The sequence below is a fragment of the Microtus oregoni genome, unplaced genomic scaffold (assembly GCF_018167655.1).
Source record: "Microtus oregoni isolate MIOR12 unplaced genomic scaffold, Mior012 000041F_ref0000270, whole genome shotgun sequence".
Lineage (NCBI taxonomy): Eukaryota > Metazoa > Chordata > Mammalia > Rodentia > Cricetidae > Microtus > Microtus oregoni.
Window position 1 is genome coordinate 15,843,354 of NW_024543208.1, and position 25,188 is coordinate 15,868,541.

The following is a 25,188-nucleotide window of genomic DNA, read 5'->3' on the forward strand; positions in this document are numbered from 1 at the left end:
TTCCCCGTGAGCCATGTCTGAGGGCTCCCCATCACCCAGGCTCTCTCTCTCTGGAAACCCCATAATGCAGAGACGGGCTCCGGCAAGCAGAGCTCTATAGTTACATCCCCACCTGCATAAGACAACCCAGCCTTTCCAAGGTGCTCCAGGCACTAGAGGGCATGGCTGATCCAGGAGATGCAGGTCTCAGGAAACTCAACTTGAGATACTCAATCAGCCCAAACCCTTTAAACAGCTTGGATGAGGTTACCACAGGCTCAGAGAAACTAACCAGAAGGTGACTCACTGAGCTTCAATTAATGTATCCTGAAAAATACTGGGATTCTAAAGACTGGGTTCTGTAATTTCCTTCCAAGTGCTGTTTCTGGGAAACCCCCTGGAGGAACACCATTCACCGGTCCATCCTTCCCAGGAAAGTGCTGGGTGTGCTGGGTGCACTGGGTGATGGGTGCAAAAGGCAGCCAGAGGCAGCACTACAGGCCTGCTCAGTTGTTTCGCTGTCTCTTCCAGGCCTCCCATAGCCTGTAGAGGCTGCTGGTGTCAGGACCACGCTCCTTCTGTGTCCAGCATGTATAACAGCATGGGTTGTCTCCAAATAGCCCATTCATTCTCCAGCTACAGAGGGGAGGAGCTCTCACGCTTGAGCACCCACTATATGCCCGGCACTGGGTTCGAGTTTTACCATCATGGTCTTTAATCCTCGCAAAGCCACGCGGCTGTGCGGTACTGCCCATTGAACAGACAGACAAACAAACTGCAGTTAGCAGGCTCCTGTCCACTAAGATAGAATGTGAGGCTTGACTGGAGGCAGGCGCTTCCCTTCCAGGAAAAAAGGGATCCCCTTCTCTACAGAAGCCTGTGTTCACAGGAGGGCAGGCAGGTAGGCAGATCCTTGTTCGGACTAGCACTCGGGTATGACTTAGTGCAACTCAGGTCACCAGCTCCCGTACTGAGTCCCCATTGCTTGACTTTCCTGGTGCCAGGGCATCTGGTTGGAAAGCAGTGTGAGGTATTTCAGGTATAATATTCACACCAACAGCCATATTCTCTAGGATAATGGCAATGGCTGTCTCCACTTTGCTCCATTTAATAGCCCCTGCCACCTCTTGCTCCCAACCTGCTGCCCTTGCACTTGACCAGCTGGTTAACCTAGGTAAGATCCACCACAGGGCTTCCAAGTCTCATAAAGGCTGGTGTGCCCATGGCTTGCTGGACATTTGCCTGAAGATAGCGACATTCAATGAGTGCCAAATGCCACGAAGTCCCTGAACAATTCTCAGTGCAAGCCGAGGGGCTTTAAAGACTCAGCTACAAAGCTCAAGCAAAGGCAGAAGGCATGACCGTGCCATCTGATGAAGGGCTCACGACAGCCAGTCTCTCCAGGGCTTTTAATGCTGAGGGCTGACCCCAAGGCCCCCCACAGTCACTCTACCCCTGAGCTAGATCCCCAACCCTCCTCTTACTTTAAGACAGGGTCTAACCAAGTTGCCCAGCCTGGCCTTGAACCCACTCTGTAGCCCAAGTAGGACTTGAACTTTTGGTCCTCTCGACTGTAGTCAAAAACACAATTGTCACAACATGGTAGTTAAAAAATTCCACACTTCAAGGTTGGCTGACTCCCCTCCTTTTGGGAGACACAAGCACATTAAACACAAGACCACAGCTTGGCCCAAATTAGCTTGTTAACCAGAAGAAAGACAAGCAGTGCTAATTTCCAGCCAGGTCACCAGTCACCAAATGATGCCAGGGCTCACTTATCTGCCCTCTCCGTGCAATCACTCTGTGTGTTTAACGGATAGCTTTGGCCTCCTGAAGGCAACCAAAAGGCCCATAGCCCCCCCAAAGCACAGCACCATCATCCGGGTATGTGGCCCAAGGCTTTCCTCATGCAAGTCTGAGACCCAGGGTGCCTGGCAGCTGGTACCTAGGACTCAGTAGGTCTTATATTCTGGAGGATAGAATCTCTGGGGATTTTGCTGCTCAGTCACCTTCTGGAGACAGGGTTCCTTTTGTATAGGGCTGGAAAATTCTGGAGCTGGCTGGCATCCTCTGGTTTCCTGTTGGACCTCTATCTCCGGGAGGGTTTCATGGGGGGAACTCTAGGGAGTGGGGAGCCAGGGTGACAGAGCTCCTGTCGGCCGCCCTACTTGGTGGAGAGCATATCTGTACTGAAGCGGCTTGAGAGCGTTTTCCGGAAGGTGAAAAGGCAAGCTCACGCCAAGGGGTCCAGACAGAGAGTGGGGTTGCATGGTCACAGACAACGGCACGATTACCATGGTAAGTGATACCTGCCATGGGGCCACTGCGGTAGGGAGGTGGCAGCCAGTGGTAGGGATGGTGGAACTGGGAAGGAGGCATCAACCACTGCCCTGCAGGACCATGGCCTAGGAGCCTGGGCAGGTGTCTCAGCACAGTCAGCACCCAGGGCTCTGCAGAGACTCTTCTCGTGGTCAAACACTTTCAATTTATCTTTAATAAGAACTTTTAAACTTCATAAAGGCCAAATAAAATAGACCCCTTCAGGCTATGATTTGGGAAAAATGTAACAAATTACTTTTGAGATGTTTGCGAATTTTGTTGTTTGACTCTCCAATTGAGGTCCAGAACTTGGTCTGCCAGGGTCACCGGTAGCCAGAGGCCATGGGTCCCAATCTTTACCAAGGAATGATGGAACCTCCAGTGTTGTTCGGTAGGCAGGGAGTCAGGGAGGCATGGGTAATGGCAGCCAGACATACCTGCAGTTGCCTTGCTTGCTGGAGATCCCGAGTTTGGAGTTCGAAACGCTTGAGTTTGGGTAGCTGGAGGGGTACGGTGTAAGAGGGTGGTGCATCGGACCACAGAGGCTGGAGCTTTCTTCCCTGACTGGTTCGTCTGGGTCTTCGCTGCCACGAAGCGTGGAGATGAGGTGACCTCTGGATGGGAACACTCAGAACCCGTGTCTGGATCTTCTGGAGGCTCCCACCCGGGGGCGGTACCTGAGAGGATGATGTTCTTAGTCCTCGAGGGTCTCCAGAGCCTGCTCTCAGGTGACTGGACTCGCAAGCTACCCCGGAATGCCCACTCTGACCTATCTATGACGAATCCGCCCTCATTCTACAGAGAGCAAGGGCTCAAGCTCCTACATGGCCCGAGAACCTTTGAAAATCGGAATCTTCCCTAAAGCCTGACCTTCAGTTCATGCTCAGAGCTACCTGTTAATCACCATCACCTCTGTGCAATTTCTGCATGCCCGCATCCTTAGATAAAGGGCATCTGGACTATTCCCCAGGCACGAGTACATTTTGTACATTTTCCCGGCCCTTTTCCTCCAACGGGGAGTCTGGCCGATCAGTGGCGATGAAAACCAGACAGGCAGTATGTTCTGGGTTCCATGCTGGAGTAGGGAAGGGACAGGGTCTGGGAACTGCTATCTTAGGAGGTTCGGGACCTGTCACTGCCAAAAGAGGTATGCTTGTCCCCTGTGAGGTGTGGGAACTCTGACTGGACCCTCTACAGAGCTAGGTTCGGAGAATGGATGGATTCTCAGGTAGCCTTGGGTGCTCTGAACCTGTCCCTAACCTGACCCACTCAGAAGAGCAGCAGACAAGGCCTGTTTCCTGAGACTGTGTAATGTCTACAGCTATATCCCCTGATGGCAGAGAGGAGAGGGGGGTCCTAGAGTCCTGTGCACAGGCCCTGGGGTCAGTGTTCTCAGCCAATTTGTCTTTTGGGCTCTGTGAGGGTGGTGGGGCCTTGTTAGGTGGGGCCTGCTCTCAGGACAGTGCCCATCCTGGGCACAGACTCAAGCTACCGCATCACAGGCTGAGATGAAGGCCCTTGAGCCCCCGACTTCCAGCCGTTCCAGCACTGATGCAGAAGTCAGGGTCCAAGGAATCTGGGCCCCATGCAAACCATGGCTCTCCTTGACGCGGAGCAAGCACAGAGATGCTTGCCTGTGGCAGGGCTGACTGTGCCAGGGGGAGGGGAGCCATTCAGTCGCGGCTCTAACAGCTCCAGCCTAGCTGAGGAGATCCTGGGGGCCTCCGTCTGAGGAAAGCCCAGGGAGCTCTCATGGCAAAGGGCACCTCCATATTTTCCTTCTTTCCCTTCCTGCTCTTTCTTTCCCACTTGAGTGAAACAGGAAGGATGGCTTATCTGATAGTTCCCCTCTGTTACCACAGAATAACCAGATGCTGCTGCCCCGGCCACCTCTGACTGCTTCACTGTCTCCCTCGGGAGGAACAGTTTAGGAGCCACGGCTTGGGGCTCTCGCTCAGGCCTATGCTGAGGCTGAAGATGCCAGTTCCCGGTGGAAGCCTAGCTCCATGGTTTCTGGCCTCAGCAGCCCCAGGCTCTGTACTATATAGGGCACATAGTTTCCCCTTCCTACCTTAGGGATTAAAGAGACATCCAGAAGCCAGGGAGATACCCTAAAGTAACTAGTCCCCATATGGAAACTGCTTCTGCTGCTCCTGTTTATTCAGGGAATGTAAGACAGAACCTGAAGCCAGTCAGGAGTTCAAGAAGGCCTATATTATATATCCCCTCCATGCACCATGAGACACTCGCCCACACATCCCGAGCGCTGGGTACGAGGACAGGGAGAGTCCATGAGCTGCCTGGTCACGTGTTTTCCTGACAGACCTGTCTCTGTAGCAGCAGAACCACTTCTGGGGATTGTTTTATAGCGGCCCTGCCTGGCTCTATGTGCCGCACCTGAGCAGCTCCTGCCTAGGGAGCCCTGACCGACCATCTCATCTCCTCCTCCTTCCCAGGCAGTGACTGTCATCAATGGCATTTGCTGTGACCTTTGATGACTGCTCTCTCAAAGCCTGAGTGGTCCAGTTTGTCCCTCTGTCTTCATACACTGCCTGAACAAACCACAGGGGTCATCAAGAAGAGTCATGCCATCCATGAATGAAAGTACTGAACGGCCAGAAGAGGGAAACTCGGGATGCTGAAGTCAGGAAGCTCAACAAGAGGCTCTCCTTATCCTACCCCTGCCTCAAAGCCTAGAGCAGACGGGGTCACAGAGGTCAGGGTCATCCTCAGCATGGAAGGATCCCAGCAGGTTCTCAACTCACATCACCCAACAGTCTACTCCATATGCTGACCTCACAGAGAACACCATCAGGCTGCTACCTGGCCTTGTACTAGGAATGAGCACTCAGGCAGACTGGCTACTTTCTACTATAAGAAACACAAGATATTTTTATACATAACACACCTAAACAACGAGAGGGTGCAAACTGTATCCTGTAGGAAGCTGAAAAATTAACCAAAGCAGGAAAAAAAAAATTAAAGAAAAGTAAGAGACTAGAGAGGCATGGGCTGTTTCTAGACTCTAGGAAGCAGAGGTGAAGTGAAGGAACCATCACTGAAGGTGGGGGCAGGGAGAACCTCCATGGGATTTTGCCCCAGAGAGGACTTTTGGCCACAATGCATTGACTGGAACAGGACTGGAGTTTCTGAGGAAGCTAGAAACACACTACAGCCAGCAGACCTCACCAGGAGGTGGTGTGATGCCAGGATGAGACTCGGTGAGTCCCAGCTCATTCCAAAACCTCCACTGCAGACAGTTAAGCTCAGAGAACAGAGCAGGGCCCGGCAGGCATGCCCACTCACTGAACATGAACCAGAAGGACAGAGATCAAGGCCAGGGTTTCTGATGAGGCTGGACACTGCAGGGCAGATTAGCAAAGAACAGACATTTGAACCAAGGAAGAACTGAGAAATGTGCAGGGGCTTCCTCAAAGGCTTCAGATGAATTCCAAATCATTTGTGTAGGCTGAGTCTCTGCACAGGGAAAACAGACAAGTGTGTGCCTTAATGTGGGTGTGAGAGAGGGAGGTGTGTGTGTGTGTGACGTGAATGAGGACTCAGAGATCACACAAAAGTCACACAAGATTGGGCAGTCTTTGGGGCCCCACCTGCCAGAGAGCAGAAGGCCTGGTGATGTCAGCAGAGTCACAGAAAGGCCATGGTCTGGAAGAGCTACTGCACTGCTGAGTAAGAGCTACTCCTGTTGCTCTAACCTAGCTTAAAAACAAGACTCTGAAGCATTAAGTTGATCTGTAAGGAAATTAGTTGCCTACCAGAACAAAACCAAGGAAGAAAACACAGCCCAGTCAAGTCCAGAACATACCAACATACCATCTACAATGAGCAACACAAAGCAATTACTTTTGAGGGGAACCAGGAAAATGTAGTTAAAAATCAAAAGGAAAACCAATGAGAAGAAACAAAGAAATAAATATGATGATGGAATTATGAGACAAAGGCCTTAAAGTGACTATTATAAATGTACCCAAAGGTTTAAAGAATACCCTGGCTGAGAACAAGGAAAGCTATAAAAAAGAATTTTCAGAGATTAGATATTGTAGAAGAAAACATTAATGACTTTGAAAGCAGGGGAAAGTGAAGAACAGGGGGATAATAATGCTGAAAAAGTAAACACAGATTGACTGTCAGCACCATCAGAAATCTAACGCACGTCCAAGGAGAGGAAAAAGAAATCAGGGAAGAAAAATAAAAATCTCTTGGTCAAAGCAGATGAATCTGAACAAAAATCAGATTACTAAGAACTAGTATCACGGGTTAGTACTTAGAAAGGTCAGAAGGTTGGAAAGATGACTCAGTGGTTAGGACCTAAATTCATATAGACTCTAATACACCAAAGATGTATACTATAAACCACAAAGTGAAAAAGAACTAATAGTAGAATATTAATGGAATAAACTTAAAAACACTTGATTAGTACTGCAGCATGCAAAAAAGTAAGAGTGAAAATGAATGATATAAATAAACAGAAAAATATATAGTGCTAAATGAAATCCAGTCATATCAATAAGCTATATTAAATGTAAATGGATTAAACTTTTCAATCAAAAGGAAATAGTTCATTTATTGTACTTTTGGTACTAAAGAATTGTATATTCTTTTTTCTTTTCAAGATAAGGTTTCTCTATGTAGCCCTGGATGGTCTGACACAGAGAACCTTGTGCCTTTGCCTCCTGAGAGCCGGGATCAAAGTCATGCACCATCATGCCTGGCTTGTACATTCCATTTTCATTTGAAGCTTAAAACAAAAACTTTAAATATTCTAAGGGGGAGGAAACAGATTTGACACAGTGTGTGCATCTAACAGGATACATTCAAACAAACTAGCCAAAAATGAATACATCCTAAAGAGAGAATGGAAAAACCCAGATTGGAAGGTGAGGATTTTAAGGGCTTTGATTTTCAGTACCTGATAAGATAAACCAATTTCTTTTTTAATGGCAGGAAAGGTTACAGAGGCTTGAAAATTGTCAACTAACCTAACTTAACTGACACTACAAAACATATAACAAACTTACCTATGATTAATTAATAATCAATAATTTTGGTCAAGTCAACAAGGAACATATAGCAAAGAGAGGCCATTTAGACGGTAGATAATAAAACAAAACTCAATAAATTACAAAGATTGGAAATCACAATATGTATTTGACCATAATAGAATCAAATTAAAAATTAATTAAAAATTTTAAATAATTAATTTACTAATATATGGAAAGGGAATATATTTACTAAATGATGTTTCCTATAAAGAAAATGCCAGGTTTGGCAAAGTAAGTGTTGAATTTCTATAAAAATATTTATAAAAAGCAATTCCAACTCTATATAAATTCTTCAGAAAATGGAAGAGAAAGGAATTTTCTTTGAAACTGCTTCTGTGAAACAATTCTGTTCTGACACATAATAAACACAAGAATGTCACAGCAAGAACATGGTATTGGCTGGAGTTAAAGTGGCTTTAACCTTGGAAAACAACGGCTAATTGTTGGCTATGCATGTGTGTTGTGAGCACACTCACCTCTGTGTGCATATGTGGAGGCCAGAGGTCAGCCTCAGACAGATTTATTAGCTCACCACATATTTCTGAGATAGAGTCTGTCACTGAATCCAGAGCTCACTGTTTTCACAAGAACGGTTGGTCAGTAAGGGATCACAGGCAGGCGCTGCCACCGCTCAGCTCCTCATGCGTGCACACCCAGCACTCTATCCCTGAGCCGTCCACCAGCCTAAACAACTAGCTGTCCTTAAGCATACACCTACCAGATGATGCCGCCATCCCACAAAGATGGCAGCTCGTCTGCATGAGATCCAAAAGTTCACCCAAGGAAAGAACCAGACAAGGGGCTGGGTAATGTCTATCCAGACCGTGGGGTATTACTTGTCACTTGTCGTTCAGTGCCCAGGATATGGGGATTACAGAAAAGCCACAGCTACTGGTTTGTGTAAGTGGCACTTTCTGATGTGCACAACAAACACCCTCATGATGTGCTTCTCGTCTTGTGCCTGGCCTTAAGGGACACGTGACTGCATTCAGAGTGAACTACTGAGGGGCAGGTTACCTCAGTGATGGAGCACATTCTGTCGCAGTCCACATAAGCTGGAAATGAAAACTCATCCGCAGAACATAAGCGGACTGGTGGGGGATGGGAACAGCACATGAGTGATCACAAAAGGGCACAGGTGATGGCGGATTAGCATTCATCATCTGGATTTTGGTACATCCATGGACCAAACAAAGGCTTACCACTTTTACATTACAAATGGTGGGAACTTTGCAGTGGGATTGCCACATTTCACCAAGGTTATTTAGTGCTTTAGAGACTCACCGAAAATATTTACTTTCTTGATGAAGAACCCCTAGTCACACCCCACTGGTTGATCACGGGCACATTCCTAATTTAGGATTGTAGTTCCCTGCCCTTGGGAGAGTCTGGTTAAATGTCAGGGAAAATCCTGAGAAATTTTACACAGAAGTGAGTAGAAAACACGCTCTGGAAAGCAAAGCAACTGACCAAACTCCCTTGACTCTCTGCACTTCAAAATCCCTCCGCAAAGACCTCGCTGGGATGGCTCTTCTGTGTGCATCTATGTGTGTAAATGTGTAGATCAAAGTTGTGTACATAAACTATATGTTAACCTCACTGTAATGGTATCTTCAGAGTGTGCTTCCATGTACACAAATGTGTATATGTAATCTGAGTAATGTACATTAAATATACATTGTTTTAAATCAGAAATTTTGCCAAAGAAGAGACATCCCAATACTGCAAGTTCCTTCAGCCCATATCACAACCATTTCTTAACCTTAATAAAATATAGGCACAATGATTCATTAAAAGACATCCCATTTACTACACTAGCAAAAAACAGACACAACACAACAAAACAAAAACAAAACAAAAAAAGTTAAGAATCCACATTCGTCTCAACAGAAGGAAAATGCCACACGACCCTAATTTGCAGACCCAACTTCCAGTGAACTGAGGGGAAGGCAGCCTGAGCTGGCGAGGGTGGCTACAGGAGCCTGCTGCAGCGGGGACAACGGCGGTGATGAAAATGAGGACACTTAGCTGTCAGCAACTGAACCCTGTGAGGGGGCACAGGCAGGTGTGCCCATTCATTTCTTCCATTCAACACCATACAACACACCCTAAAACAAGACTGTGAAGAGTACAACCCCTCAGATTGCAAAAGGAAGACAGACCAGGAAGGGAGTTGCTTCTATTAGCAGATCATTTTACCATGAGCAAGAAATCTACAAAAGAAGGAACCGACAAGGACTAACAAGCAAATTCAGTGAACTTGCAGGATAAAATCCAGAATGCAAAATTCTACTACTCCCTTGAAGCAGCAGGAACAACTAGGAAATCCAAGTGTAAGAACTACAGCAGCATCACAAGACACAAGACCCTAATGAAACAGGTTTTAAGACCGAAGAGCACACGCAGGCTGAGAACTAAAGAAGCCCCAGACCCTTGGAGGGCTACACTGTGGCCAGGATTGCCTGAGAGACCCAACACCATTGCCGTAATGGGCCCTGAAGCCCCAGCATCACTGCAATGCCTGTGCTCCTCAAACTGCTTCACAGACTCAATGTAACCCCCTCAAAACTTAACTGACTTTTTCTTTCTGTCCCGCTTGTCTTCCCCCTTCTCATCATTATTATTTCGGTAGAAACTGGCAAGCCTCTAACATTTGTGTGAAAAAATAAAGTTCCTAGATGAGCCTATATTCTTTACAATGGAAGGATAAAGCGGAAGACCTGAGAAGAGGTGCTTTAAGACCTCCTGAAGAGGGGTAATAAAAAAGAGCCCTGGTGCATGGGAAAAGTGAACAATGAATCCATGGAAAAGAAAAAACTCCCTTGGACATTCAGCTGGTTCCAGCAAGGGTACCAAACCACCGAACAAGAAAAGGTAAGTTCAACAAAGGCTGTCTGACAACCCGGAGTCTACACAGAATAGGACCAGCCTCCTACCTCACCTCAGTCAGGGGCTAATGCAACTCAACTGCAGCCCCAAATGTGGATGTTAAAATGATCTGAAACATTGCTGCCAGCAAGGAAGAGACCCTCACCATTATGAGGTAGGCAAGGATACCCCTGAGGAAGGATTCAGAAAGCACTGTAAAAAGAATGATAAACTATGTTTTGCTGCAGGAGGACCTTCTACTCCTTCAGCCAATAGTCGCTGAAGTATGAGCCCATTGTGCTGCAGGAGCGCCTTCTGCTACTTCAGCCAATAGCTGTTGAAATACCAGCCCACTGGGGCGTGGTTTATTTATCTTTTAAAAAAAGTGGCCACTTCCCTCAGCTGGTGCTCTGGCTTCTGGCTCTGCTTCCAGCGACTAGGCTCCTTTCCTGATTGCGCAGAGGGCTGTTGTCTGGGACAGTGGTCTGTAAGTTTTCTCCCCTTAAATAAATAACCATTCTATTAATCATAATTTCAAACTGGTGTGGGATTGTTTGTGACTTACACCTTCAATTGCCAGAACTCATTACAGATGGTTGTGAGCCACCATGTGGTTGCTGGGAATTGAACTCAGGACCTTTGGAAGAGCAGGCAATGCTCTTAATCACTGAGCCATCTCTACAGCCCCCATTTGTAGTGAGGAGCTGCGGACTGTGTTCCTGCCATCCGGCTCCCGGCCGCCTGGCTAGCTTACGCCCCAAAATAACAACACAGAAACTGTATTCTTTTAAACACTGCCTGGCCCATTATCTCTAGCCTCTTACTGGCTAACTCTTACATCTTGCTTAAGCCATTTCTAATAATCTGTGTAGCACCACGAGGTAGTGTCTTACCAGGAAGATTTTAGTGTACGTCCATCTTGGCCTGGAGCTTCATCGTGTCTGCCCCAGAGAAGAGAGGCATGGCATCTGCCTCACTTCCTCCCAGCATTCTGTTCTGTCTACTCCACCCACCTAAGGGCTGGCCTATCAAATGGGCCAAGGCAGTTTCTTTGTTAACCAATGAAAATAACAAATAGACAGATGACTCTCCCCCATCAATGTTTCATGAAAGAAAATTACCTGCTCATCAGTGGATGCTGCATGGAAACCACCAAGTCTGCCAAAGACTGGGAGAAACTATCCATGTGATGAAGGATGCATAGCAACTCAAATAAGAGTATCTACAGCCAACATAAAAGGGACACACAATGGGGAGAGGAGGGGGGGAGGGAGTGAGACGCCCCAAACCTTCCCAGGGGAGGCTGAGATGCTATGGGCATTTTGGAAAATGGCTTGTCAGTTCTAATAAAAAAGAAACAAACCTATTCCCTGGTATCTCCACTCCTTGGTATTTAGGGCCACAGAAGGCAGCACACAAACCTTCACAGGAATTCTACTCATGTCAGCCTAACGCTGGAACTGACCCAAGTGAGCAGGCAAGTGATCAAACAGACTCAGATTCAGCACAGTGGGGGATCCATCATCAGTAAAAACGGAGCTGATAGTATGACACACGTGGGTCTTAAAAATGCTTTGTGACTGAAATCACAAGCAGACACAAGTGCACACATGCGACTCAGGACAACTTCCGCTGTCCGCCTTTTGGATTCTCATCAGAACCAGGGACGCATGTCCAACCATGGCCACCACGCAATCACACCTCCTCACCCAACTCCTACCACCCCTACACAGACCTAATCCTGAAGTCATCAAGACACCATCTCCTGCCCAGCCTTGTAGAAGTTACCCTTTGCTGAAACTAGACGAAATCTCATGCCGTAATTTAAACGGGTGTTTCTAAAATCCTAGACGACATCAATTAGTACCAGAGGAACATATCCAACACACAGATGCAGAAAGAAAAGTCTTAAATGGAGAGGAAAAAAAAATGAAACCAGGAGGCAATACAGGGAGGAAAGTGCCTGGTTGTCAGAGACGAAGTTAGGGTGCATGTGGGGTGCCCCTTCCTCTCATGTCAAGGGATTCAGGGTGGAGGTAAGCTTGCAGCTGCCTGGTGGGGTTCAGGATCCACTCCTTATCACACGCTCTGGGAGGAAAAGGAAGTGGAATAAATACAACCTCATCTGCCTTAGGCCTTGTTAGGTCATGCCTCTCTAAGTACATTCTGGGTAGCATCCTCTTTGGCACTCGGCAGCAGCTACCCACAAACAGCCCAATGCCTGGGCACCAGCATTAGGAGCAGAGATCAAAGGGACAGAGCGGCACCCACAGTAGATGGTCTGGCTACACAGTGGACATAAGGGCCACAGCAGACACTACCTGAAGTCACCACCTCCTGCAGGTGTCAGTCCAGACTCCAGATGAAGCTCACCAGGCAAAGGGTCACACAACAGCCGGACAGTGAGCCAGACCAAGAACCACAACCCAGTGCAAAGACGACTGAGGCCATCCAGTGAGGAGTATGTCCCAGCTGTACGGCTCCGCCAGCAGGGAGGAGTTCCGGGGGAAGCTTCTGATACCCTGTTCAAGCCCTAGACATCTCTCTCCCTACTCAGATGCCCTCAGGGGACCCACCTGCCTATGCTGCTACTGAAGGTCTGGGATCATCCCCCGAGAAATGGTTTAGATGCTGTGACCTCCACAGGTTGTCTTTCATCCCGTATCCCAACTTTTCCCAGTTCTGCAGTGAGATGCCCACACAGGGAAATTAGCAGAGGCTCCTAAACACCCCATCCGAGTATCCCAGAGGCCATGTGTGTCCCGCCTCACAACGTCTATGTCCACCTGTACAGGAAAGGGTAGAGGCTGAGGCCCTCTGGCTCACACACTTAGGGATGGCTCCATCTGACTCCCATCTGCAGAAAGGCACCCGGGAGTCACCAGGTAGGCTGACAGGCATCCAGAGTGTGGAGAACCAGCAGTACCCGATGGAATCCCTTTCCATCTTAGCAGAGGAGTAAGGGATTATGGGTCACGGTCACCAGGAAGCCAGCGATGCCTGAGGCTGGTTTTCAGGTTTTCAGCCTCACACATTAGCACGTCTTCTGCCTTCTTAGTTTTCTACCATCACAGCATAAGGGCTGCCTTGCTCAGGTGCCCTCCCATCAGGGAGGCTGGACCGTGGTCCTACATCCTAAGGCAGACTCTATGGAGATGGACGCAAAGCCAGGAAGTTCACACGTGCAGGTGTTTGGAGAAGAGGACCCACTGCAGTGCTTGGATAAGCAATCTCCACTTCTGATGCCCAGTATGAGAGGCAGTCCTCTGAGCTACCGTGAGAGAGCTCCACCTGATTGGTTCTGACGCCAAGCAGGCTTTCTAGGCTCTCCTACCTCATAGTCTCCCTCATGGCTCAGGCTAGACCCAGACACCTGAGAGTCCAGACCCAAGCTCACCTTGCTGGCTCCTTCCCGGAAAAAGCTCCAGATTCTTGGTCAGTGGCTAACCCCTGCCCCTCCAGAGCCCTCCCCATCCCCCGGCTGGAGAAAGGACTCACTGATGGGGGCATGTAAGGCCACGTGCTCCTGGTAGGGCGTGTAGTACTTGTACTGCTTTCCACAGAACTCACACGTGTAATTGCCGGTTTCTGCAGAGGAGAAGGAAGTATGAGAACAGGTGCTTGCCCCTCCCGCAACAAAACATCAGCATCTCTTAGCCTCCAACTCCTCTTCATTCTTGGACCATGAGCCAGACTCAGCTGGGACTGTAAAGTTGCACTGCCTGGTTCAAATCCCAGTGTGGCCTCTTTTGTAACCTCTGACAGTTAGAGCTCTATGTGTGGTGGGGTGCAGGGAGGCAGGGCAGTTGCAGGTACACATGTGTGCATGGGTTATCGTATATACGTGTGGAGACCTGGTATCAACTTTGGATATTTTTTTTTCCAAAGCTGTTTACTGTTTTGAGACAAGGCCTCTTGCTGGACTCGGAGCTCACTGACTTGGGGGAGCTGGCTGGCCACTGTGCTCCAGGAATCCACCCTTTTTTGCCTTCCCAGTCTGGGATGACAGGTGCACACTGCTGCCCCTGGCTTTCAACACGAGTCCTAGGGATCTGAACTCAGGTTCTCACACCTGCATGCAAGCACTTTAACTGAGCCAACTCTCCCGCCTCTAACTACGTCATGCCTCCATTCTTCTACCTGTAAAAAGAAGGTGACAGAAGGGCCACCCTAGAGGATTGCTGCGGGGTCAACTCTGAGTGGCAGCCCTGGTGCTCAGGGAACCCCAGCTGCCCCGCAAAGCCATCTGCCTGCCCACTGCAAGGGTCACAGCCATAGTCTCTTATCTCCAGGACTTTGTCCCCAGGTGCTAGGGTCACACTTCTTAGTTCTCACTGGGCCTAAATATCTATTTATTTACTTACGTATTTATTATTGCATGTGTCTAACGTACATGGGGTGCATGCGTGCTACAGAGGACACATAGAGGTCAGAGAACATGGGTTCTGTGATCGAGTCCAGGTTTAGGCTTATGAGGTGAACACTGTAGCCCTTGAGCCATCTTGCCGGTCCATCACTAGACTTAATTTTATATCTCTCGAGGTTCTGCCTAAATTCTCCTTTAAAGACGTCTGATGTAAAATCGTTCTTTTGGGACAGTGCTAAAATAGGAATAAATACAAGCTCGAAGTTTTTAAAAGGAGCAAGTGCAATCTTGCATGATCCCTACACCATGGGGAACATCTTCCCCCAGGGCATCACCAGCGACCTCGCCCTGCCCCCACACCCCCATCACCCTCCTCTAGGGCATCTCTCTGCTGCTACCATCTGTCTGGCTCTTATGGCCTTGAATTAGCCAGCCCTGATCGATATCCTCTTTGTAACCTGGTGTATTCAATCGACAATACTTTGTGGACATCTTGCCCAATCAATAAGTATTGATCTCCAGGACTGGCTTTATCAGCTGTATGGCTCCCATGGGACTTGGGAATTTGCTGAGCCAGTTGCCCTCCACCAAGGGACATTCAGATTGTTTCAAGTCTCTCTCTCTCTCTCTCTCTCTCTCTCTCTCTCTCTCTCTCTCTCTCACACACACACACACACACACACACACACACTTAAAATAATGCTGTAATCCACATCTTTTTGCTCAGGAGCCGCCTGTGATTCTAGGGATACTGAGGTGGGGAAGGGGCCACAGTGCCTTCCCCCAGTCACACACCGCACCCCTACCACCTCTCTAGTTTGCGTATCTGACCTGGGAGAAACCATTCACTTATGTTACAGGTTTTATTTTCCATTTCCTTGATTTCTAAGGAAATCGACTTTCTTGTATAATGAACTATTGCTTTCCTTTTGTGAATTTCCTTTAAAACCACTACATTCTGTAGATCTGTGATATCAACATTATGTCACATGTATCGCGGGCAGCTCTATCTCCAAGGGCTTCTCAGTCTACTTTGCTGGAAGCTTTAGGATTTAGGGTAGGTAAACAATTTTAGGAGCTGACTCAGGAATGCCAAAATGTATGCATTTTAGTTCCTGTTAAGGTTATTAAATCAACGGCATTAATTATATTATTCCAATATTATATAACCGTGTCTGCTTGCTCCAGCAAAGACTAAAGGCTGTGCTAAACCCTCCCATTCCATTGCTTTCCTGATTTACTTTGATATTTAGGCACATTATTGCTTGGTGTATGAAAGCTATGGCTCAGAATCTTTACTAGAGGGCTAGGAATGGAGCTATAGGTCAAACTTGACCTATAGCTTGAACCTAGCAAGCAGGATGTCCTAGGTTCCCTTCCCAGTTCTGTGTAAACTGAACGTGGTGGTAACACTTGCAGTCCCAGAGGGAAAAGATCAGATTCAAAGTGATTCTCATCTACACACGGAGTCCTAAGTCATCCTGAGACACTGCTCCTAAGTGGTTCCTGGACCACAGGAGCCTGATAGAAACCCAGTATAAGATCAGCTGAGAGAAAACTTCTATGGGTGTGGCCCATAAATCTATGTTTTAACAAGAATATTCTAATGCATGGGAAAGTTTAAGAAGCACTGCTCGAACATTCAATTAAACTATTTATTAGTTCATCTGGTTTTAATATTATGAAGTTCCCAGCGATCTGTCAGGCTGTGATCTCTTCTCGTTTGCATGTGTCTAATGACATGCTCTGACGGCCCTGCATTCACACTAAACAGAGATGGCACCACAGTGGAGGCTGAGTAGGAACTGTCATGTCCCTGTCTTCAAGGAGCTGTGTAGAAAGGGAAACAGAACGCTCACAGCGTCTCTCAACTTTCAAACTGCACCCATGGTATGCACACTCGAGGAAACAGACAGCGTCTCAAACAGCCATGACGGGTACGTTAATCTCTTTACGGAAGTAGGGAGAAGTCCCCAAGACACGCTGAAGCAAAAAGAGAGAACAGGACTGAACTAGGCACAATGTTCGTAGTGCATTAGTGCTGGGATTATTTCAAATGAACTGACAGCTCCTGTTTTCTCACTGGAGAGATTATACCACTTGCTTTTATTGCGATGATCGATTCGGTTGTACAGGGTGAACATCCCTAATCCCCAACCCTGAAATGCTCCTAAAGATGCCACAAGAAGGAAACCCCATGCTTCGAATCTTTATGTCACATATAATGTCATTAAAAATATTTAATGAAATTACTTAGAGATTATCTATACATATATGAAAGGTAAGTAAATTCTGTATTTAGACTCGGGTCCTATCCTAGGATATTTCCTTATATATGCAAAAGTCTCTATATTTTCTCTTTTTCATGCTCCACACTCTGTTTTATCCTTTTGGGCTCTGGTTGTTTGGGATATGAGCTCTTTCATGCTCCACACTCTGTTTTATCCTTTGGGCTCTGGTTGTTTGGGATATGAGCTCTTTGCTTTACACTTTCACCTGTGCTCCATTATTTTTCAATATTCCTTATTTTAGAAAACATACATTTCTTTAATTGTTAATGGGGTAGAAATGGCATTTTAAAGCCTTTTACTGCTGAAAAAGAGTGCCTAACCAGGTGCTTATTAAATGGAAAAAATATATTTGTATTTACATGTCTCTGTGTGTGCCACATGCGCACGGGTGCCCATGGGAGCCGGAGGAGGGTACCAGGCCCCGGGAGCCATGAACTGCTGGATGTGGGTGGTGGGCGTCGGACTTGGGTCCTCTGGGAGGGCATCCTTTAATCACTAGGCCTCTCTCCAGACCTTTCTGAGACGTTAGTACATATAAAAATCCCCACAAAGTCTCACAGGATAGATCAACCACCAGGTTCTTCTCTAGAGATTCTGATGCCATAAGTTTGGCCTAGAGTCAAAGAATTCACATTTCAGATGAACTTCAAGGAGCGGCAGATCCAGCTGGTATGGGACCCCACTCTGAGCAGAGTCGGACAAGCCAGCCCTTTGCTGTGCACAACGCTGGGACCTTCTACTCATCCTTTACTCATCAATCCACGTCTCTCTTTTTCTTGCAGTTTTTATTATTTGGGGGAAGGGGGGGTCTCACATAGCTCAGGCTGGTCCTGAACTCACTCTGCAGCTGTGGCATGCACTCCCATGTTTGGTTCAGGGGTACTGAAGATCACACCCAGGACGGTTTGTGCATGTTAGGCAAGTACCTAACCTACCAGCTGAGCTAATCCTGGTCCTTTTTGGTAACTCACCTCTGCATTTAGATTAATTGTTAACACACACACAACTTCCATAATTAGATTTACAATGATTTAAACTTACTTGTTCAGAGTTCACAGTCCTCTTGCCCTATAGCCTCCCAAGTGCCTACACATGCTCTATCAATCAGTTCCCTGAATATATTCCTTCAAAAAAAAAGTTGTTTTTTTTTTTTTCTGAATCCCCTCATTTTTATTTGCACGCCAATTCCAATGTGCTCTGGTGTAAAATTCTTCCAGAGTCTTTCCTTCCAAGCACACCCACTTTCTTCGGATAAACAATGTTGCAGAGAAGTCTCACCAAGTCTTGGAACTCGGAGTTAGATACAACTTGTTTACACATGTGGCTATATCAGTTTTCCTCTTCCTGCCTACACTTTCAGAGCCACTAAGACCTACTGATGGTAGGCTCTCCTTACGCTGACTCTGTCTGCACTCCAGACAGCCTTTCAGACACACACCCACTCAGCAAGTTTCTTCTGTCAGATATTTATATTCTTTATCTGGCACACGGTCACACCATCAGCCCCCTGGGGCTGGCTGCCTGTTCTCACATCTCTGACCGTCTTCTGTTAACCGCTGTCCTTCATGGTGCCAGTTTTGTGCACATCAATTCTGTCATTACGGACATGAAACTTTTCATTCTGCTCTTGTGTTTTGTTTCCCCCAAATCCTTTCTCATCTTACTCTGTGCTGTGCCTATCCATCTTATGCTCATGTCTGTTCATCATCCTATCTCAGGCTCCTTTACCACAGGGTCATCCAAAGGGTGAACTGAATTACCCAAGTGCAGGGCCATCCAAGATAAGTCTGCCGAAGACACACAAGTTCACCGTGGTTCCTGCCCTTAGGGTCTCTGTCTACAGGTGGTTGCCCCACTTCACTTTGTTCACTGACATGCCCCTCGAATGACACCAGTCACCGCCCTCTGAGCACCTAGTATGTTCCAGACACAGTGCTACAGCATACGCAGTCTGCGATCTCATTAACATCGACCAAGTCTGCAGGGAGCACTTCCCTCACCACTATGGGAGGCTGAAGTACAAGCGGCTAACAGACTGGGGGAAACCATAAACAAGCTGACCGAAATAAGGCTGTGGACTGGGTGCCTTCACTACCCTGCTCTTGACCCCACCCTGTCTACAGCTCCTTGAAGGCGAATCTCCTGAGACTGCCTAGCCCAGCCAACAAGCAGGTACACAGTTGCAAGGCTGGAGCTACAGCCTTTCTAGCAGAGTGGCTCAGGCCACCTCCCTCACCCAGCCCCACCAGCCCTTGGCCCCAGGGTCCCGCATACTTGGTCCAATTTTCTGGAAAGGCTCCGGAGGCTCCTCTTTCACCTCATCCGAGGCCACAACACCTTGGTCAAAGGGGTCTGTGGGAGAACACATGACCTTAGCATGCTGGTCACCCAGGACACAGGAACCCAGCTGGAGACAGAGAAAATGGACAGCCACAAAGACTTACCTGCCCGATTCTCGGGAGCCCCTTCCACACTGAACACTGTACCCAGGCGGGAGGCGACAGCCGCAGGAGGAAAAGAGCAAACAGAAGCCCTGTTAGTCCCCGGCCACAGTTACCTCTTTGGGTCATGCCTAGCGTCATGGGGAGGCCTGACCTGGCCCTTGAGAAAACACAGGAAGGCAGGGCCATGGTAGGGCACATCTTCATCCTGGCCCATTCCTCTTCCTCACTAGGAGCAGGGGCCCACCCCAGACACTTGCTGCTCAGAAAGCCCCAGCATGTATGTGTCAGCAGAGGAAATTCAAGGGGATAAGAGGGAAAAGGGAGGTGAGGGGAGGTCATGGCAGAGGCAACCTGGTGTTATATCACTGTTCAGTGGCTGAGGTGGAGGGCCAGACAGCAAACCTCAAGTCCTTTGTGGACCCACAACACTCTTCCTAGGAGTTTAGATGTTTAGATGAATGTCTTGAACTTTCACCTCTATGATCTAAGATGCTTGGAGGACATTCATCTCAACAAATTGGTTTAATGTTACTACATCGTGCAAAGACCCAAAATAAAATTAAAATGACATGAGAGAAACTTTCAACATTCCACTCGTGTTGACCTCTAAAAGCTCTAGCAGTTTCATTTGAATCAGCCACAGAGAATGTGGAAACATAGGGACAATCCCTCCCCAGAATCTTGCGACAGAGATCCCTCTCTTCAGGACTCTGGCACTGTGTGGGGACAGACTCCCAAGAGTGAGGGGCCTGACTCACCATCCACGGCGTGAAGGTCTCGGTGCTCCTGGAAGCAGCTGTAGTATTTGTATTTCTTCCCACAGATGTCACACGTGTACCTGAAATTGTCTGGTGGGGAAACAGAAAGACTCTGAGTTTAGTGGAAAGACACTGGTCACCTGGGGTAAGGCTGCTGGTCAATACACCAGACTCTGGAACCAAGATGGGACCAACCAGCTGATCCTGAGCCATCTGGGTCCAGGGACTGTACAGCTTCTCTGAACAGTCGGAGTAGTTGTTCTGCTCACTCCCTGGACCTCTGAGCAGCTCCTCCTCCATGCTCAGCAAGGTCCCCCTCTAGACCTGCATCATTTTCTACTCCAGGGCATCTTAGAACACACGCTGGGACTACAAGGCCTGAATTGAGACAACAGGAGCCCTTTGTGGAGAATCGTGACACCTGGGAGCTCTGACTCCAAACCCAACTCCTCAACCCTCCCTGTGAGACCTAGGCACTCCAGGCCCTGATTCTAGATGAGTCTCATCTCCCATCACAGAAGAGCACTGCCACAGTTCCCCGGGTGAAGGCCAGATATAACCGTGAGCAAGGTGCTGGACCAGGCCCTTCCCGGGTGTTATCTCAACCAGTCTTCAATAGAGGGGAGAAGCAGTCTCTCATAAATGAGCAAACTAGAGAGACATGGTCTGCCCCAAGTCCTAGAGTAAGGTGGACTGGCTTCACAGATATGTTGATGGCCCTCGCAGCTCATGACCGCACCCTGTGTGACTCCTCTCAGGGTCTTTCTAATTAGGAGAATGTGGCCAAAGTGACGAGCTGTCACTCTGGACGCTAGGTGGCAGGCAACCAGGGAACTGGCCTTGCACACGCCACCTGACCCTGTTCAGCCTGTGGTTGGTTGCTATGTTCTTAGATAGGTCATGGGCAGATGCAGGGGGCAGGTACCTGAGTTTGGCCCTCGGAGCCACAGTGTCAAGAGGTCCAGAGCCCTGCAAGCCACACTTTCTCTAGCAAACCTAAAAGAAAGCCCTACCAGTTGAGCCCCGGGATGAGGCCACAGCTCTGATCAAATCTGCCTGAGGTCCTGTGGGAATCTCTATGCCAGAGGACCCCGAAAAGCCACACCATAGAAATTCCCAGCCATAGAAACAGGGAGAAAGTAGGGTGGGCTGCTTTGAGTCATTAACATTGGTCCAAGTTTGCCTGTTTCCTGGGCCTCCCACAGCGAGGCTAGTAGCACCCAGACCCATACCTCTCCCTCCAGGGCACACTCTCCTGCATTTGGACTGGCTCAGACCTGGTGAAATGTGTCCCTCTGGTTGCTCTGTGGAGGGTCCCTGGGTCCCCAGGACTCAGAGGTAAGGCAGTTTACTCAGGGCTGCACAGAGAGAAGAAAGAGCTAGGGACCAATATTCACCGAACTTCTAGCCAGAGCCGAGTCAGGGTTCACAGCCTTTCCTTGCTGAGATAAACCATGCTGGGGCACTTTGTTCTGGCCCCATTCCCTGCTCCTCAGCACCCAGTACTGGAGTAAAAAAAATACTCCATGCCAAGGCTGTTCCATCTGTGGAAGAAAGGGGGAGAAGGTTTCCACTCCCTTCTCAGCTGGACTCGGGATGGAGGACATCAGTCACCCTTCTTCCCACTTCTGCCCAGCTCATCCCTGGAACTGGTGGCCCCTAAAGGTGTCGTAGCAGACACCAGGGCTGCAGAGATGAACTGTCACTAAGGAGCCACGGTTTGGGAAGTAGTAGACATTCACAGGGTGTGAGTACCAGGGTCTTTCAAAGGAGAGCTGGGAGGCGGGGTGAGAGGTGTGGTCTCTGCCCCCTCATTTTCCCTATCTAAATTTTGAAGTAGGGGGCACAGATCAGGTGGTTCCGGGTCCTTTCTTCGGCTTCTACTTCAGCATCACCCCCTTTCCTATGGCAAGCCAGGCAGCTCAGAGAGACTCCTTCCTTTCACTCCGGACCACCTAGCCCATAACCCTCAGCTTCTCCCGCAGTTCCACCATCTTCTCTGGATGCCAGCAGGGAAAGCTACTGGGGCTAACCCAGATGAGGTTTCGTCCTGTTGTCCAGAGCTGTCTGCCCTCTGAGGATGCTGCTCACTTGGCTCTCATGTATCTCTGCCCACTGCCTCTCCTGTCACCAGGCCCATTCCTCTTCCCACAGGCCACATTTCCCAGCTCCAATAAAACACAGATGCCCCCCACTCAGCTTTCTGAGACTGAAAATCACCCCCATCTGCCCTTCTGAATCTGCATGGTCTCCTCATGTTCCGGAACTTTAATGGAGGAGTTTAAAAGGAAGAGTGTTATTCCCAAAAGCGTCTGCCAACGAAACAGTTCTCACAAGAGAGCCCGGCATCTCAGGAATGCCACCGTGGGCCTGCAATGGGAGGTAGATTCTGGAGTGAGACACCTAAGCCCAAACTCCACTCTACTATTGATAAAAATGTGACTGAATTGGGACACACTCCCTAATGCCTCTGTGAGATGGGAATAGCAGCTCCTTGTAATGAAGAAAGAAAAAAGATCCAGCTGTAGGGCATTTTCTTAATTAGTGATTGATAGCAAAGGGCCCAACCCATTTTAAGAGACACTGTCCTTGGGCTGGTGGTTCTGGGTTCTATAAGAAAGCAGGCTGAGCAAGTCATGAGAAGCAAACCACTGAGCAGCTCCCCTCCATGGCCTCTGCATCAGCTCCTGCCTCCATGTTCAGGTTCCTGCCGTTTCAGTTCCTGTCCTGACTTCCTTTAGTGATGAACAGTGATGAGGAAGTGTAAGGCAAGTAAACACTTTCCTCCCCAGGCTGCTTTTGGTCATGATGTTCATCACAGCAATAGAAATCCTAAGACAGAACACAATGGTTACCACCCCAACTAACAGGGTAAATGTCACATGGCAGGGTTTCCCAAAGACCTAGGAGACGGAGATGGAGCTCGGGGAGTGTACTGCAGGGACTGACTGGTCTTTGATCTGACACTGAAAGATGGATGCATGGGCAGGTGTGTCTCTCTGTCTGTGTGTGACGGGATTATCTCCCTGCTAAATGTTATCCAGGCCCAACCGTACAGCTAACAAACTACATGACTTCCACACCTGGGACTCGGGGTCTTCGTGTGCAAAGCGGCAGGGTGGAGTTGGCATTTTCCACAGGAACCTTCCAGTCTCAATGTTCTACAGCTCTGTGTCAAGGCTGATCCAGCAGCTCACTAGACACAGAGCACTGCTGCTGACTGGACCAAGGGTGGGACATAAAACCAAGATGACAGCATCCTGGCCATGGGAAAAATGGCCTGGAAAAATGAAGGCGCCCAGGGAGGCCAAGGAAGAAAGGATAAGTAGGGAAGGTGGTTAAATGTGTGGCCGACCACAGGCTGACCACGGGGTCGAGAGAAGAAGGGGGCACCTAGTGAAGCAGTCAGGGCTGGGCCGGGGAGAGGCAGCTGCTGTGCCTCCCAGCTAGCTGAACACAGCAGACCATTTCAACTTTGCTTACCTTCCCAGAGTGGGTAGCTCAAGAAGGACATTCTCGGGGCTTAGCCTCAAGTAGGGCCCTCCTTCAGCTCAACCCTAACCTCTTTTGTTTTTGAGTGACATTTGTTATCTTTAAGTGCAGTGGTGCAACAGACACAAGCAACAAGGGGACATACTGGGTCACCAGGCCAGACCCCACCGCCAACTTTACTGGTAGAATGTAGCCTCACGGTATCCCCTTGGAGTCGCCACTACAAGTGAAGGGCTGACGATAGAGATGCCACGACCCTGGCACAGCCTCCTCACCATCTGCTCCTCTATAGCAAACACTTCTTGACCCCTACAGAACAAAGTGTTGGGGTATTAAGCAAGCAGCTTGATCATGTTCCACCCACAAAGTCCTGAGGAACGGAACCCTTGGCTCGAGAAGCAGAAGGCAGACCCTTTCAAGGGTGCCTAATCTCCTGACTTCCATCAGCACCCCTTTCCCTATGCCTATGCTTTCTGACAGTGGTAGGAGATGATTCCCTCGAGAGCTCTGTGCACACGGCATGGGTGGCTAGACCTCACTCATCCCTCATTTCTGTATGCGGCCCTTTATGTGAGTGTACTTACTTAGCCACTCCCAAGGCTAGGCATCTGGGGGCCTCTGCATTAGAGCTGCCAGGAAGAACGCACTAAGAACAACCTAGTTCATATCTTCTGATGGAGATGGGCGGCCTAGACACATGCCCCATGAGAAAATCACCAAGGGTAGAACTTTTGAGGCTCATGTTGTGCACAGGGGTGGGAGGGATGGTGGGAGGGCAGAGTGTATCATCCCATGGGGTTTGAGTTGGAGGGAGGGCAAGCAGGACTTGTGAGAAAGTATCACAGGGCCCAGCATCTGGAACCAACTGTGCCCAAGGCTGAGGGTCCTCCAAGAAAACTTTCCCAGCACAGGCTAAGAACCCCAGGCCCATGAACAGGGTCCAAAGCACAGGGAAGGTTGGTTCCTCTTGGAGATATTCAAGGTGGCATAGACATCCATAGCAAAGATGTCAGCTATGCCCACGTGAACACAACTCAAGGTTTCCCAAGGTTACTTGGCCAGAGAACCCTTTTTCAAGAGAACCCTCCTCAGAATGTGCAAGCTATGGAACCCACTTTGAGGAGGCCTGCTCTGACTTCGTAAGGCCCCTCTGGCCCCAAGGCCTGGCAACCTGTTTCTCAAAGGCTACTAAAGGCTGTTCTGGGAGGGAGGAACAGCTCCTTTCCAGGCCCAGTGTTTGGACCCCACCCACCCGGGAGGTAGGAAAAGTACTCACTGCTCTGGGAGGCGCCCTCCCCTGAGGTGGCTTCGGTATCTGCAGGATAAAGAGAGAGAAAGGAGGTAGCCAATTGGCAGAGGTGACGGCGGGGCAGCGCCGTGCTGAGGGAGAGACTGAGTGGGACAGCTGGAGGGAGTCCAGAAGTGCTGTCCACGCCTGGATCCTATAAGGGACAGGGTCACCTTGGCCTGAACCTGGGCATCTCTTCCCAGCCACCTGGCTCAGGAGGGGCACGTACCAGCTCCTTTGTCCCAAGAATTTCAGCTGCTGGCTCCTCTCTTGAGTTGTCAAGAGGAACACATGAGATGAAGTGAGCACATGGCCTATGG

General features: G+C 48.8%; 1 protein-coding gene across 2 annotated transcripts in view; it reads right to left on the reverse strand.

Annotated features, from left to right (window-relative positions):
* Znf618 (zinc finger protein 618) overlaps positions 1-25,188 on the reverse strand; it is a 181,759-nt gene that overhangs the window by 15,119 nt on the left and 141,452 nt on the right. For both annotated transcript variants that reach the window (XM_041632513.1, XM_041632514.1), the window contains 6 exons: positions 24,857-24,895; positions 20,089-20,178; positions 19,331-19,366; positions 19,161-19,238; positions 13,728-13,817; positions 2,736-2,975 (listed from right to left, as the gene is read on the reverse strand). In XM_041632513.1, the coding sequence (XP_041488447.1) occupies positions 2,736-2,975; positions 13,728-13,817; positions 19,161-19,238; positions 19,331-19,366; positions 20,089-20,178; positions 24,857-24,895 (573 nt within the window). The remainder of the gene's footprint in view (positions 1-2,735; positions 2,976-13,727; positions 13,818-19,160; positions 19,239-19,330; positions 19,367-20,088; positions 20,179-24,856; positions 24,896-25,188) is intronic.